Below are 16,657 nucleotides of genomic sequence, written 5' to 3'. Positions count from 1 at the left end.
GGTCTTCGCATCTTTCAGATTCTTCATAGTGATCAACAGATATAATTTCCAAGTGACTCAACAAATAGAGCTATGCTCCCCGGCAACGGCGCCAAAAAAGGTCTTGATAACCCACAAGTATAATGGATCACGATAGTCTTCGAGGGTAGTATTTCACCCAAATTTATTGATTCGACACAAGGGGAGTCAAAGAATATTTATGAGTATTAGCAGTTGAGTTGTCAATTCAACCACACTTGGAAAAATAAATATCTGCAGCAAAGTGTTTAGTAGCATAATAGTATGATAATTTGGTGGTAATAGTAATAGGAACGGTAACATTAGCAGTTTTGTAGTGACTGTAATAGCAGCAGCAGTGAAAGTAACTTAGCAAAGATCAATATGCGAAAAGCATACGCATTCGATCATTGATGGATATTTGTGTTGCATGACATTCATCATATAACAGTCACAAGCTAGAGCGATACACAATAGCTCCAATTCATCAATTCAATGTAGGCATGTATTTCGTATATAGTCATACGTGCTTATAATAAGAACTTGCATGACATCTTTTGTCCCACCCTCCCATGACAATGAGGTCCAAAGGGAAACTAAGGGATATTAAGGCCTCCTTTCAATAGAGAACTAGGACAAAGCATTAACACATGGTGAATACATGAGCTCCTCGAATTATGGTCATCCCCGGAGAGTATCCCAACTATTGTCACCTTGGCGTCTACGGATCAGAACAATAACAAGTGCGTATAACTAGCAGATAGGATCAAGAACTCAAATATATTCATGAAAACATAGAGGGTTCATATCTGAAATCATGTCAGACGTACCCTAGTGACAAGCATTAAGCATAGCAAAGTTATAGCAACATCAATCTCAGAACATAGTGGATACTAGGGATCAAGCCCTAATAAATTGACTCGATTACATGACAAATCTCATCCAACTCCATCACCGTCCAACAAGTCTATGAAGGAATTACTCACTCCTGGTGGTGAGCATCATGGAATTGTTGATGGAGAAGGGTTGGTGATGATGATGACGATGAATCCCCCTCTTTGGAGCCCGGAACGGACTCCAGATCAGCCCTCCCGATGAAGAACAGGGGGTGGCGATGGCTCTGTATCGTAAAACACGATAAAACTTCTTCTCTTTTTTTTCTCAGGGAGACGGTATTTATGGAGTTGAGATTAGGGTCAGCGGAGCCTCGCCCCACAAGGTAACAGGGTGTGCCCTCTTGCCTTGTGGGCAACAGGTGGCCCCCCTCTGGTGGATCTTCGCTCCAGTATTTTTCATATATTCCATAAAGAATCTCCAAAAAGTTTCGTCTGATTCCGAGAACTTTTATTTCTGCATAAAGAACAACATCATGGTAGTTTTGCCAAAAACAACGTCAGTCCGGGTTAGTTTCATTCAAATCATGCAAATTAGAGTCCAAAACAAAAGCAGAAGTGTTTGGAAGATTAGATACGACGGAGACATATCATAAGCGCAGAGATTCGGGCCCCTATCAGGGACCGGGTCGTGACAACCGACTACAACTTCCTGAGTCCAATAAAATTCACCCTGTCGTGCATGTATTGCTGTTGAAACTGGCCAAACCTCCGGAGGGACGGGTGCCTACATCAGATTCGTTGCAGTATGCTCATGTGTGCCCTGTCGCTGGTACGATTTGGAGGATGCACGAGGAAGCAGTTGAAGGTGGCCTGGAGCGGACTCCAGATGACAATGGCCACTTGGGAATGGGAAAGTGTGCTGTCTGAATTGTCCACGACTTGAGGACAAACCGTTTGCAAGAGGAGGGGAGTGCCATGACCCAGTGGGTCGTTGGGTTGTGCGAGTGTGGGTCGTGCCGTCCCCGACCCGTGTTGTATGGTATTTAGTTTGTTGTGTCGTGTGAGTGGGGATCAATGCATTGTAATGACTGAACCCCTCCTATCTCTCGGATCTGTATCTTCTTCCTCCCCATGTTAGCTCCTCTCTCTCTCTCTCTCCCTCTCTCTCTCTCTCTCTGAACCTCCATGTAGTTCTCTCAAACTCAGATCCTCGTCATAGCAGGGAATGTTAGCATGCAATTAATACTTCTTTTCGGTTTATAAGTCTCAATTACACTACTCCATGTACTGTATGGAGAAAAAACTCACCAACCCATGTACTGTAAGTTCTTGGTCATTTAGTGGTCATGCATGCATGTTGTGTAACTAATGCATCGGTATACACATTTTTTTGAAAAAAATGAGAGTATTACTTAAGTATTTTTGCAAACTACGGAATTAATTCCACCATTCATGATCTACCTTGATTGAAGAGATTTTCAAATTAAGTCTTATAAATCGGAAAGAAGGGGGTATTAGGCTGGTCGTAATGGTAGTATCATAGCTAGTATCATACATGTCAACTAGACAATTTTGATGAGGTGTCATAGCATTAAATGAAGAAAGAGATGATGGAGTATCATATCATGATACCGTATTATAATAAATGCTATACTACTTTGTGTCATGCATGACAATAAATAGAGTACTATATGATACTAATATATAATACTATGCATTAGAGAGGTAGTATCATACACTAGTATCATATGCATGATACTAGTATATGATACTCCCCATTACAACCAGCCTTATATCTAATATAGACGTCGGTGTTATCTATATAATCAATATCCTACATATACCAACATACAATTGATGTCTTATTTAATACGATTAATTGCACGCTAAACATACCGGGCGCGGATAAACACACTGCGCCCAGCAGTAAAAAAAGAGTTGCATGCGATTGTTGTGGAGAGGCTCTAAGATTGGCGGCAAGCAGTTGCTGACGAAAACTGAGCCCGTTGATCTCGCATGCCTATGTGGCCGCAGCCGTTCAATTTGGCCAGGCCAGCGGTTGTTGCTCCTGGTATCGTGGCTCTTTTTCTCCTGCAACCTCGGAGGAGAAGAGAGAGACATCGAGCTTGTGTGTCATGTCAAAGCGGAGCGAGGATTAGGGCGGCAAATTAGGCGAGGAAAAAGAAACAAGATACGATCCCGGCCATCATCTCATCTCATCTCATCTCCCTCCTCTCCTCTCTCTCCGTGTCTAGTGAGTCTAGATCTCCCGCTCCCGAGTCCCCCGCGCCTGGCACCACTCGCCACTCGCTCGCACACTCTTCCCGGCTCCCGCGCACCTATATATACCCCGCGCATTGCGCCTCCGCCCCACACACAGCCGCGGGTTTCTTGATCCGGTAGGCTGCGCGGACCGTGCTGCGCCCGCGCCGCGTTAGCGCTAGTCCCTTGTCCCCTGCCTCCTCGGGTTGCGGCACCGCCGGCCGCGCGCGCGTCCCCGGCCGGCCTCATCTCCCCTCTCCGGCCGGTCGTTCCGTTGCGCCTCTGCTGGCCGCGCTCTCTCCCGTCCCGGCCATGGGTCCGTGATGCGGTCCCATACATTTGGTGGTGTGGTGGCTTCTCGCGTTCCGTGAGGCGCACGCGGGGACGGGAGGAGGAGCCGGGCGCTCGGTTGGCTCGGCGCGGCGAGATGGTGCAGGAGCCGAGCAACAGCAGCAGCCACCACCTGCAGCAGCAGCTGGCCAAGTACGGCGGCGGGACCGGGACCGGCAACGGCAACGGCGCGGCCACCGGCGTGGCGCGGGCGTCGAGGAAGAACAAGCCCAAGAAGATCCCGCAGCGCGGCCTCGGCGTGGCGCAGCTCGAGAAGCTCCGCATCGAGGAGCAGAAGAAAATGGGAGGAGGCCCCTCCGCGGCCACGCCGTCGTCGCACGCGCTCAACGGCGGGGCCCTATGCCACCTCCCCACGCCCGCCCTGCTCCATCATCCGCCGCCGGCGCCCCCGCTCAGCGCCCTGTCGAGGCCGGCCGCCGCGGAGCACTGCGGCTTCCCGCCGGCGCTCTGGAGCCCGGCGGATCCGGCGAAGCACCCCTACAAGAGAAGCCTGTGCCCGCAGCCTCCACTCCCAATGGTACGTACCTGCCCTCCCCACGGGCCGCAGCCTCCACTCCACGTCACGGCACGGCGTATGCATGTACTATGCACGAACGAGGTCTCAAACTTACGCAAATCTTTCGCCGACCAGGTGAGCACGGGCCTGTCCCTGACGGCGCCGTCGAGCCACCCAACAGAGCCCCCTTCAAACCAAATGTACAGCAACAGCAGGAGGAGCAGCGCGGCGGCGCCGGCGCCGACGGAAGACGAGAGGGTACGTATATATCTCTCACGCCGCTCCCGTGATGAACTTGAACTTGCCTGTGATGGATGGTCGCTAAATGTGGATTCGGGTAGAGTGTAGGAACCGGCCGGCGTGGATAGGTCCTGGCCCTTCATGTTCGAGGGGATGACCCCATTCACGACGACGAGCAAAGCCTTCCCCCCTCCTCCGTTGCCGCCGTTCGCCGTCAGGACGGCGAGCGATTCCGGGATGGCCGATGTCACTCCTGACCTGAGCAGATACGAGTTCAGAGCGACCAATTATTTCAGGTAGATTGCAGTTTTAGCTCACCGTCTCAGTTTTATCAAAGTTTAAATTCCTGCCTCTGTTTGCTCCTCGTATTCCGGGCAAGTTGTTTCACTGCATTGTTATTTCCAGAATGGTAGTAACTGTTCTTGTAACTTGTATCCTGCAGTTACTCCTATCCATCCCAATTACCACTAAAAATTACAGCTTCATTCCGTGTTGAATTTACCTGATAAAAAGCTAAGAAACGCATAACATGTTTATCATATATATATTTATTACCATGAAGAAAGTATTAGTACATTTTGGCACAATTTGTTTTGATACCAACCTAGTGTTCTTGGAGTATATAGTCTGTTTGTTTCTCACCTTCATCTGTGCGGTGCAGCAGTGCAAGTGCGTACCCAAGTTGTTCAGACTGGACACCACCGGAGTTCGGTCACGGCAAGGATGCCGGCCGTAGCAGAGACGCCGGCTTGCTCACCCTGAGCTCCCGGCCTCCACACCTCATGAAGCAGCCTCATGTGGTGCCATCAATGCACATCCCGGAGTACAGCGACTTCAGTGCCAGCGCGATGCCACCCCAGGCAAGTGAAACGCCATGCTCTTCTGAACCCTGTAAATTGTGTGAGCTAGATTTGACTCCAACTGATGAAATCTTTCTGATCAGCTGGGGAGCGTTTCAGCTTCGTCATCATCGTCGTCCCTGCCATTCTACAACTTCCTCCCGATCGGGCCGGTCCACCGGGAGAGAGCCCCGAGCGAGCGGAGGGCCGACGTGTCGGAAGGGGAAATCGACTTGGAGCTGAAGCTATGGAAGGGCTGATCAAATCTGCAATGAACATTTAGGAGGTTGTGGAGAAAGCTAAGAGAGACAGATGTGTTCAAGTAGTAACATCAGATTGTATCAAACAGCTGCTTTCTAGGAGATGTTTTCACTGTCAATAAGTCTTCTGGTGACATGGTTAATTTACCTAGCAACTAGTAGTATGTTATTTCTGACGAAGTGAAGTAGAGCAGCAGTGTGCATGATGGAAGCAGGAAGCTTTTATGTATGGTCCAGGTAAGCTGGTGCCAAATGTAGCAGAAACTCAACAGAAAAGTGTGAGATGGGTAGATGTTGCCGGCAGCGGAAAGGAGAGCATGTGCAAAGGATGGGCATCACTTCACAGCTAGCTGCTTGTGGGGCCTCTCCCGTGCAGATCTAGGAAGTGTCACAATGAAATTTTTCTCACTACACACATGACAAAGCGGTGTGCCAAGAAATGCTACTCCATAAATCATCATACCAAGAGCAAAATGCAGATTAGATTCCACCGTGGTTTTCGATTTCAGTTTCATAAAAGTTTCAGCACCAACCGAAATCACCGAAATTCAGTGAATTTCAGTGATTTCGGTTTGCGTTTCGGCCGGGCCAAAATATTCACTTGAATTCAATTAAAATTTTGAAACTTTTGAAAATATTTGAATTCTTGTGTACTACTGAAATTGCTAATATTTTGGCCAGAACATACATATTTCAGTGCCAGCTGATGAATTTCATCAAAATCTCACTGAAAGTGAAAGCCATGAATTCCACCAATGGATAAAATAGGTTAATCTCAGCTCATTTCTAGCATGTAGCTCCCAATATCCTCCATATAACACACAGAAACGCTACACCCAGATGGGACCTTAAAGATAGATTCAGGGATACACAATGCACACCATGGATATGAACACAATAAACACCTCGAAGTCTAGACATATAAATTACAATGAGTCAAAAATCACGACAGGATCAAACACAAATGTGCGTGCAGAAGCATGAGCCTATGACCAGCCGAAGACGAAGTCAAGGACGTAGACGACGGCGAGTGTCAGAGGGTACAGCAGGTACGCCACCAGGCAGGTCCAGAGCGGGAAGCTGGTCCGGAAGCTTGTGAAGAGGCCCATGATGACACAGACGAGCAGGATGACGAGCACCTCCGAGGAGAAGTCCCACGTCAGCTCCCTGAAGTAGATGAGCGCTAAGAACACGCCCAGGCACAGTGTGTTGTTCATGGTCACACCGCCGTACACCTGCAAGCGAATTTGTCGTTAAGTTTACCGAAGGATGCTTACAAGCTAAGGAGTTTTACTGTGTCTTGCAGTGATGTACCTCCGAGAAAGTAAGGGAGCAAGTCCTCTGCTTCTTCCTGCTGGCGAAGATGATGGCCGAGACAGCCTCGCTGGAATTGGTTGCCAGCGGGAGGCCGATGAACGAGACAAAGAAGGACGGGATGTGTGTGGCGTTAGAGAAGTTGTGGACAGCATCAACGAGCGGGTCTGCAAATGCGGCACAAATGGTAGCACCGAGAATCAGGTACCCCACGGCTTTGGCAATGCACCAGCCAGGGTTCTCGACGCTCTCCACTGCCTCGTCAGATCTGTCGACCAACTGGTCATGCTCCTCCCTGGTTCTCTGCAGAATTCAGACAACTCGGTAAGTGTCCACCTCTTTGATGTCCATGTTATGCTACTATATAAAGTTTTTTTTTGTGTTTCCCTGAAAATGTGTGCTCTGTATCGTTAATCCACTTCTGAGCCCAGGCTCAGCTGCACCCGTGCTGACGGAAAAAACTCAAAACAAGGCTCTGTATCTATTTCTGTTTACAGGGATCGGAAGTAAATAAACTTACAGCGTGGTAGTCGTTGACAAACTTATTAGAGTAGGCACCACTAGCCGCCACTTTTTGCTTCGCCTCATTAAGCCATGTTTTCATTCCCGCGACAAACTCATCCTCCTCCACAGTGTCATTGCCTGAAGTATCAAAGTCGTCCATGATCTTATCGACTGCATCATTCTTGTCAAAGTCAATCTCATCAAAGTTGATCCCGATAATAAGCGCATGTAGCTCTGCTCGTGACAGGTTACGGCTGTCATCATTGTCAATCTTGTGGAACAGCCTGGGGGTGAGCATAGACAAGGTTTCATATATCATGCTCATGAATGCTGTGTTGTTTGAATGTCGAAAATAGTTATATACTTTAAGAAACTCACTTTCTTATGACGTTTTCATTAGGTGAGCCGTCATCGTTAAGCATCCGGCCCAGTGCTTGCTTTTGGGCATGCTGTAGGATCCCAGAGATCACATGCTTGTGCTTTGCGTATGCGAGCTTCCTCTTCTGAACCCAAGGCTGGAAAACCTGATGCAAAATGTTGAATCTAACACTGTCAAAATTTATTCTAATCTTGCCACCATTTGCAGCCTCCTAAAAACGAAACTGCCTGAATTTTTACCTGATACAGGCAGTAGGCGAGTACAAGTGAGAACGATGCAATTAGGGCCAGCAAGATGGCCAGGCGCTCCCCATGGTGAGTATACAACATTTTCGGGAACTGAGCAATGACAAAGGGAATAACAGAAATGGCCATGATTCGTGCTGCATAGCTGGTCTGCACATCAGTTGTAATGCCAGAGCCTGCAAAAGGGTGCGGTCATATCAACATTGTTAAATAATTGAGACAAAAACTGACCAAGCATGAGAAATCTGCCAGACTGCAGTAACAACAACATGCATACAGGGCGACAACTTACCACTCAAGCTGAAGCCCTTAGTGTCAGTTGAATCAATAGCAACACCGTCTTCCCCAACATCACACTTGCCAACAACAACACAAGTTCCCCAAAGCAGGGTGAGAAGAAAGACGGTCGAACCAGCAAGCAGCCCCATCCCAATGAGGACCTGACTTTGTGCGGTCTCTTTAGTCCCAGAGAGACCAGATACTGTTAACAGAACAGAACAAACAGATCAGAATTATGTGTGAACGTGTGCATTAAGCACGTTCTGCATAGAGCTGAATAATCATAGAGCAGTAAAATTAAATAGTTTGATGACACTAGCATATGGACCATCATAACTCTGCTGTGAGCAGAGCATCAGAAACAGTAAATGATGTTTCCATCACACAAAGATGTTTTATACCACTTAAAACACAAGAAGAAAAAGTTACTACAGTAAGCTAGTCTTTGAAGTGAACACAGAAGTACACAATTTATTAAGAGAGACCAGAAGAAAAAGAAACAGAATGAGGCTTAAATGTTAATGATGTTGAATTTAGAAGTGACCAAATATACTAGTTATGTGGATCACATTGATAATAATGTAGTAAATTGGCAGCTGTGATATTATGTTATATAAAGCATGTTGTGTGCTTGTTTAAAATCTGTTTTCATGTCTTTGTAATAGCCTTAATAACGTACTCCCTCGGTCCGAAAAAGCTTGTCCCTCAAATGAATGTATCTAGCACCAAGTTAGTGCTAGATACATTCATTTGAGGGACAAGCTTGGGACAAGTTTTTTTGGACGGAGGGAGTATATAACAACTTATTATTCTTAATTTTGAGCAATTACTACATAAGCAAAATTGTTTCACCAGGGAACTTCGCCTTTGATAAATTAGGTCCTTTCTGATACATGATGTGTTATTGTCGGTAACCAAGATATCACGTGAGGATTAAGGTAATGCATCATGAACCCGGTAATAAAATTTTATAAGTGGTCTGTCTGATGCTAATTTCAGAAGCAGTGTACCAAAAGGCAATTTTCAACGAATTCCAACTGCAAATTAAAAACTCGTCGGGATGTAAAATTCTAAGGAAAAATAAGAGGGGCGCACAAGAAACCCACAAGGTGCCAAAAATGCATTGCAACTCAAAACCTACAGACAAAAAATCGTGCTGTGGAAAACGGTATGCACTCATCAGGAAGATGGATAATATTAATAATAAGCTCATTTATAATAATTTTCTGGTAAAAATAATAATTTGTTGTCGTTGCTTCGAAAATGCATCAACAATTCATCTAGATGATCCACATGATGTACCATCCCACAATATCACGAAACAATTAACTGTAAGATGTTAGCTGACTAACTGACCGACTAATAGAACACCTTTCGCATATACTAGTGATGATACATACACCTACCCATCACCAAGACACCGAAGACTGATCAGCTAACTAATTGGCGATATGGTTCCTTTTTCCCACAATATTTCAAAAGCTATTGTCAAAGAATCACTGTTATTACCATACAAAAATACTGATCAAAGGCAATAAAACCCCACAAAATTAGAGAGAAAAGCAGCTCGAAGCCATCGGCCAATCCTTTATGTGCAGTGGACAAAGAAAAGGTAAATTATGCAGACAAGATAACAAGAAAAGATCAAGAACAGAAAGTGGGGAAAGTCAAAAGGCCAGCGACGACAGGTACTGGTGAAAGTTAAATATAAGCTAATAAACCGACGGATTCCAGAGAAAGCAGGGCATAATTTGCAAACACTGTTTGTCCGTAGGCTTGGGTGGTTGGTTGGGGCTTAAGTTTGGTTATTATAAATTACCAATTGAAAGGACTCCAAATAGATGCGTCAAATAGGCTACTTTTGGGTTAATCCATACATGTGCCAACGAAAAGAACAAGCTGATGAGATCAGCAAGAGAAATCGGGCTACTGCACAAGCCGCCCAAGGTCTACCAATGGGGGTCATACAGCTTATCATGCTCTGATCCAATCAGATCAAACCAGATGGTTCAGATCTGAAACAAATCAAGAACCGAGGAGCGCGAACATAAACGGGAGGAATTGCTTTTTACTCTTCAATCTGTTCTCAACAAGGATTTACTCTTCCGGTAAAATACCACTACTATTTCTAAAGATCAGCTCGGCAGTTGCTTGAAGAGCAAATCATTCTGTCCTTGGGAGCGAGCTAGTTGCTTTTTGGGGAACACACGTAAGAATTGCTTTATGAAGCCGTAGGCTTGAACGAGCTGCGAAGGTAGAATTTAAGCAAGGAAGCAGGGCGAGCGTACCGAGCACGAGGAGCGCGTCGGGGAGGGCGCCGAGGATGGGGAGGAGGAGGCCGCCGACGAGGCCAGGGCCCATGATCTCCAGCAGCAGCTCACTGCCGGCCGACAGGAACGTGGCCGCCTTGAACATGAGGAACCCGTAGGTGAGCACCAGGAACATGTTCCCGAACACGGTGGTGGTGCACGGGAGGAAGCCGTACGTCTGCTCGCACTCCTCGACCGCGGCGGTGGCCGGCGAGGAGGAGTTGAGGCGGATGGCGGCCGAGGACAGCGGAGACGCGAGGACGGAGGAGGACGGGGTGGCCGGCATGCCGTCGGAGATGAGGCGGCCATAGGCGGCGACGGCGAGGAGGGAGACGAGGAAGGGGACGAGCGGGAAGGAGCGGCGCTGCCGGCGAATCGCCATTGCGACGGGGGTGGTGGGGGCGGGAGCGGGGCGGAGCGCGGTAGTGCTGGGGACTGCGGGTGGGTGCGCGTAGCCTTATATGGTGCGATCCGAGAGATATTTCAAAAATTTATTTTATTTTTCCTTTTAGGAAGTTTCTATTTCTTTTTTTCCTTCCCTTTTGGGATCCATGTGGCGGGAATAGAAGGGGCTGCTCGGGCCGGGAAGAGGCGGATCCTTCATCAAAGAATCCAACGCCATGATGCTATGGCAAGTTAAACCAAGCTAAAAGGTAAATATATTCCTTTATTAGGCAGTATTTTTGGAACTGTAAATATTCTTTCCTTAGCCGTAGTGTGCATCGAGCTGTTGTTACTGTTTTTTCCCAGTAATGTTAAATGGGGAACGTTTCTGGGAGGAGGTCTCACGGAACGTTCCCGCGCCGTCTGATAAAAATCATGCGGTGGCAGTTTTCTAGCGAAAAATGTCTATAATATACCAAAAAACTTGCATTCTCTTATGAAGAAGATGTCATCCTTGTATAACTAAAATTGTTAATGAAAACGTTCACAAATGCCATACTTTTTTAGTAAGTTAACCGAAAACACTTAAAATCACAAATGTTTTGGGGGGAATGCAACCCCCCACCCCCCAAATCGACCACTGCCAATAATCTTGTCACGTCAACACACCGCTCCTTCTCCCCACCCTGTCTTTGTTTCTAAAATCGATTGCATGTAACCTATATTTTAAAATATAAAGCTCCAACATATGTCCTTACTCTTGCCATGATATGTTAGTAATGAAACAAAAGTAGAGATATGTTGTTCAACAATTTATTTTCTTGGACAAACGTCTTGATAGAACATGGGTATGCTTGAATTCAAATGTAGCGTTGAACATGAGGATTGTTACAGACACAATGATGTTATTCTCCAACTCGCAAAAAACAAAAAGATTGAACTCTTCGACCCTTAGTACAAGCAAATTTTTTATATAGAACATGTAGCAATATATCAACTTGACAATAACACACCTGACTCGGCATAAAATTTGACAAAATGAGGCCCCGAGGGGATTATTATCTGGTTATGTACCTCATTAACCGTTTGATAGACAGTTGTAGAAGGTCATGTAAACCACAATTGCGATTACAAAAATGATACTAGTGGTAATCAGTAATGGTCTCCTCGCAAAAAAAAAACAGTAATGGTCGTGCAGACCACCAACTCCACGCAAGCATTTTGGTCGCATCGCAAGTGCCAATGCAGACTGAGCACTTGCCGGATCAATCCTCTTGCGGCTGATTGGTCCAACGCGCCTGCATGTGAGATCACAAGTTCATTAAAAAAAAGCTCAGGTAGATCTGCTTGGCTACGGGTGATCCGGTCCTTATACGTAGATCTACCGGCCAACATCAAGGCGGACCAACTTTTGTGTTTAGATGGTTAATTAACTCCAACCGTGACCCGTAAATTTTCTCACGCGTCTGTTCCAAACTGTTCGTGGACAGAGGGACCAGTCAGCGAACACGAATGCGGAAGTGCGGAAGGCCATTATCCACCAGTAGCCGCATACATCTTGACAATAGTACGAATCAACTGGACGAATTTTGATATAAACACGACGGATTTCATTAAAACTAGAATAATTTGTACATAAAACCAAACGATATTTTACCCGATGAACTAAAACCCTTAAAATAAAACTCTAAACTGTCCTATATTTGACGGTGACCTCGTAGGCCATGTCAGGCTGGCCGGCGGCTCCTACGCCGTCATCGTCACCCGATACGTCGTGATCATCGGGCTTCGGGCGGCAGAAGATGGCTGCGTCGCGGCAGGGCTTCCTGACGGCCGTCTGACGCTTGCGGATGATCCTTTCCGCTTCCTCCTGCGCCGTGCACAGTGCGGCCGCGGCCACTAAGGACATGGGTTGTGGGAGAGGGCAGCGGTCATTGGAGGAGGCATCGTTGGCGGCGTCAATCTCGCTGAGAGACCATTCCTCGTCATACCTGGCCATCTCCCTGTCGAGGCACGATGCTTGGCTATCTTCGACGTCGTCACGGAGCAGTCCAGGAACCAGGCGTACGCCAAGTCTAGGTCAGCTGCTATGTGTGGCGGCGGGACGGCGAAGTCTGCGTACTTGGACCAACGCCGACGTTGCGCCTGTCCCGCGGGACTGCTCCCTATCGGCGTACTCCTGCGCCGTCATGGCACTCTGGGACAAGCTACTGCCGCCCTCGCCACTGCCGAGGTAGTGGAGAATGGACCGCACGCCTTCGGTAGGGGCGGCGGCGCGTGGCACTCTTCCTTGATGACGCGCCGAGGTGGCGGAGAGAGCCGCTCCTCCTTGACGCGTCGGGGCAGCGGCGAGAGCCGTTCTTCCTTCACGCGGCGTCTGATTTGGATGCCCCGGTTGCGCGGCGATGGGCGCGGAGGGGATGCCGACTCCCGCTTCATGGGAAGGAGCGTCCCCTGTGGCGGAGCCAGGCCGTTGAGGTGGACCACGGAGCAACGGATCATCAGCTCCATCTGCTCCTCGAATTCCGTCGATGGCGGCGTAGACCTGGCCCGGCACTGCCGACGCAGACTGCTGCTGTGGTGGCGGCTGGTCCTCCTCGTCGCCAAAGGAGATGACGATCTCCACCTTCGTCGAGGGGCTGCCCACCGATAAGAATGACGGTCCCGGAGTTCGAGGGTGGCGTCACCACGATCCACTCGAGCCCGCCGCGAGCCAGCCGCCTACCGGTGCCGGTGCCCACGACTTGTTCATTGCTGAAATTGTGTAGGGAGATGGGCGGGGAAAGGGGAGGAGGAGGATATATTGCGATGTGGATGGCGCCGGAGCGCGGCTTATATAGCTGCGGCCAGGCCATGCGAAGGGACAGTTAGCCGCTTCAATGCGGCGCAGCAGCCGGAGTTGGTTCATCGGAAAGTTGCATCCGCATTGAAGCAGCGGCTCCCAAGAGGCCGCGTCGGTCAGCGGCCCTCCCTTCCTCCCTTCGGTCACATCGCGGCATCAATGTCTGCCGATGCGTGCTCTGGGCTGGCATGAATGCGGCGCGGTAAGCGGCGCGTGCATCGGAAGGAAATCGCAGGAGGGGCGGGTGGGGGGTTTGGGTAGGCCAGGGCGTTCAGAAGCGGGCGTGACAGCAGTTCAGACTCCTTCAAAGCCCCCCCCCCCACCCCCCACCCCCACGTTTATCTCTGGTTTGCAAGAGAAAACGTGTCTGGACCGTCTTGCGGACCGATACATGCTTGCGTTGGATGACTTTCGTGGTCCGATAGCATGGTTCAGACGTATGCGGGCGGTTTGCGGGTCGCCGTTGGAGATGCCCTTAGGAGGACAGTGGTATCCCTAGCCAACTAGAGTTTAAGTCCTAGACTTGACATTCGTGTTTGCATTTTTCTCGATTTATTTCGTGCCTTTTGGTGCGTTTAGTGAGAGGAGACGTTCTCGTCTACTACGAAGTCGTCTGTGGTGACTTCATCAATCTTTAAATTATGTGCTGGCTCAGTTTTTCTAAGATATTTATAGGAATAGAGTGTATGTGCGTACGTTGAGTATATATGTATATATACGGGCATCTGTCATCTGTTCTGTGTTTAAAAAAAACAGACATCAAGTGACCTGCCAGTTGCCACCTCCCTCCGATGACTGGTTGCATCCATATGACGTAACTTGAGGCCTTAATTTGTGCCATACGACATGGGCGGTTATGCAGAGCCATGTGGATGGCATGATCTGCCTATGTGGTGACCACGAACTACAAATGTGTATTTCTACGTCAAAATCCTTGAATCATGCATGTTACATGTCCCCGCACATTAAGCCGATGCGTGAACCGGACCGACCTCCTACTGTGCTTCGACTGTCCAACCGCACATGCTCTGGCGAGGGAGCTATTACATCCATTTCCAAGAAAGGCACACCATAATTGTCCTTTTTGATAAACAAGAGCAAGCCACGGTTTGGCACGGTCAAAATGGGAGTCTCATGGTGAACTCTTTGATGGTCGTCTATGATGAAGTTGGAGTTGTCGACCGAGGGCGACAAGTGATGATGACACTTGCGAACGACATGGATTATGTTTCTTCTTGACATGTTTGAAAACCGGTTTTGGGCATGTCTACCTCAGACTTCACATAGTTTGGGTTTTTCCTTTATTGATTAATAGAGAGTTAAAGTTTTTGCCTCGTCTAGAAAAATACTGGCAGCCATAGAGTCATACACCTGGGTAATGTGGCAACTAGTTAACTAACTAGTATAATTGAACTGATTATTATTGGGTGTTATGGATGCAAGTCGCATTGCGACTAATTTTTCGTCCCATTTAGCAATGAAATCAATGCTTTTCGTTTCAATTCAATGTGTTCGCCCGAATTTTCTTGGGGAAGAACAACTGACACAATGACAACTGTTATAACAACTCCGTGTTTGCATTTCGACTCGGCAACCTCCATATTCATATGAAGCACACTCCATATGTGATATGGAGGCTGCGAATACGACGACTCTATTAGAGTTACTTTAAGTGTTTAACAAATATAACCATGTCCATCAATGCATGCATTTTCATGCTGGGAGGAAAGCTTTACTATGGTTTTAAGCTGAAGCTCAAAATCACGTCCTAGTCACCCGAGTTCATCCACCGGTCAGATCTGGATAAGCTCAGTTTAAATGAGAACGTATAACGGCCCTCCTTATTGCTACCTCCACACAACTACCATACCATGACAATGCAAGTTGGAGACACCCCGTGGCTTTCCATCGTTACCAGGTCTTCCTCACCTTTATCAAATAAAGATGTCCTTGTCGCCTTTCAACATCATAATGAGATCCCAGCGACGCTAATCCGTTTTTGACTAACAAACTAAATTGGTGGCACAGCTTGGGCAGACGAACATGAGGAAAAAGGCTCGCAGGCTTTGGAATAAACTAACCGGGTCACCCGCGGCTTTACAAGAAGAAAGCGGCACGGAAGCGTTGGCTCCGCGGAATGCCCGCGTTTCCCACGAATATGTATTGCGTTTTATATTGCTATATCTGCTGGGCTACTTTTAGTGTTCAAGTAAATTCGGACAAAATTTGGATCGAACGTGTGTTTCATACCTTTTTTAAAGGGCAAGTACTGAGCGCCGGCACGCCGGCCCAATTTTTCGACCAGCCTGGCCAGATCCGTTCAATCTACGTGCGCAGCCGTTGGATCTCTCCCTGTATTTCCGCGCACCCATCGTCAAGCTCACACACAGGGAAAATGAGAGGGAGGAGAGCGCCGCCCCCGCACCCGACAGTGAGCCGCCACCGGCGTTCCCGTGCTGCGCTCGCAACCTCGTCGCCGCCGTACGCATCCCTCATCGCCGACCGTCGTCTTCTTTGCAGCTCCTCGCCATGGCGGGTCGCCGCTCCGACATCATGCCTATGTAGCACCGGCCGGCAGCGGTTGCAGCTCGCCGCCCCATGGTTGCAACACCAGGTGCGCGTCCGACCACCCTCGCCGCCGGGTGCATGCCGCTTGCATCGCCGTCGTCTCCCTGGTCACCACTTCCATCTGTCGCCATCGAAGCAAAAATACTCACTGGTGGAAGCTTTGCAGGTTGCCGGTTGCAACAAAATCAGAGCTACGGTGGTGGGTTGAAGCAAAATCAAAAAACGCTTCCAGCAAAAGTGAACACATGTTCCAGCTTTTGTTTTGCCGGTTGCAACATTTTACGGCGTCGCCGGCGAGGGTGTTAGGAGCTTCGGTGGTCTGTTGAAGCAAAATTAAAAAACACTTCCAGCAACACATGAACGCCTGTTCCAGCTTTTGTTTTTGCCGGTTGCAACATTTTGCACTTGAACGTTTCTGGTTGTAGCAAAAGTCAGGCGCCATAGCCTGGTTGCAAAACAAAACCAGGCGCCGGTGGTAGCTTCCTCGATTCCAGTAGCAGCAAAAAAGAATCGTCAGCGGCGATGGAGGAGTGGGGACAGGGGGGACAGAGC

General features: G+C 48.3%; 2 protein-coding genes across 3 annotated transcripts; one reads left to right on the top strand and one right to left on the bottom strand.

Moving 5' to 3' along the window:
• The first annotated feature begins 3,328 nt into the window (after positions 1–3,328).
• LOC119271365 (COPII coat assembly protein sec16-like) lies at positions 3,329–5,771 on the top strand. Of its 2 annotated transcripts, none has more exons than XM_037553225.1 (5): positions 3,329–3,963; positions 4,078–4,200; positions 4,291–4,478; positions 4,847–5,042; positions 5,126–5,771. In XM_037553225.1, exons 1-5 carry the CDS (start codon positions 3,523–3,525, stop codon positions 5,279–5,281), a joined length of 1,104 nt encoding a protein of 367 aa, XP_037409122.1. In that variant the 5' UTR covers positions 3,329–3,522; the 3' UTR covers positions 5,282–5,771. The 2 variants fall into 2 exon arrangements, with proteins under 2 accessions (XP_037409122.1, XP_037409121.1); XM_037553224.1 differs by having other exon boundaries at positions 4,844–5,042.
• Positions 5,772–6,015: 244 nt separating this feature from the next.
• LOC119267544 (sodium/calcium exchanger NCL1-like) lies at positions 6,016–10,728 on the bottom strand. Its single transcript, XM_037548943.1, has 7 exons — positions 10,291–10,728; positions 8,016–8,204; positions 7,718–7,899; positions 7,478–7,623; positions 7,116–7,383; positions 6,596–6,898; positions 6,016–6,516 (listed from the first exon to the last, which is right to left on the bottom strand). The coding sequence occupies exons 1-7, from the start codon at positions 10,691–10,693 to the stop codon at positions 6,268–6,270; spliced, it is 1,740 nt and encodes a 579-aa protein (XP_037404840.1). The 5' UTR covers positions 10,694–10,728; the 3' UTR covers positions 6,016–6,267.
• Positions 10,729–16,657: the final 5,929 nt, after the last annotated feature.

Source organism: Triticum dicoccoides, chromosome 3A, assembly GCF_002162155.2.
Source record: "Triticum dicoccoides isolate Atlit2015 ecotype Zavitan chromosome 3A, WEW_v2.0, whole genome shotgun sequence".
In the NCBI taxonomy this organism is placed as follows: Eukaryota; Viridiplantae; Streptophyta; class Magnoliopsida; order Poales; family Poaceae; genus Triticum; species Triticum dicoccoides.
Note: the sequence above shows the minus strand (reverse complement) of the source record. Positions and strands in the feature narration are given on the sequence as shown.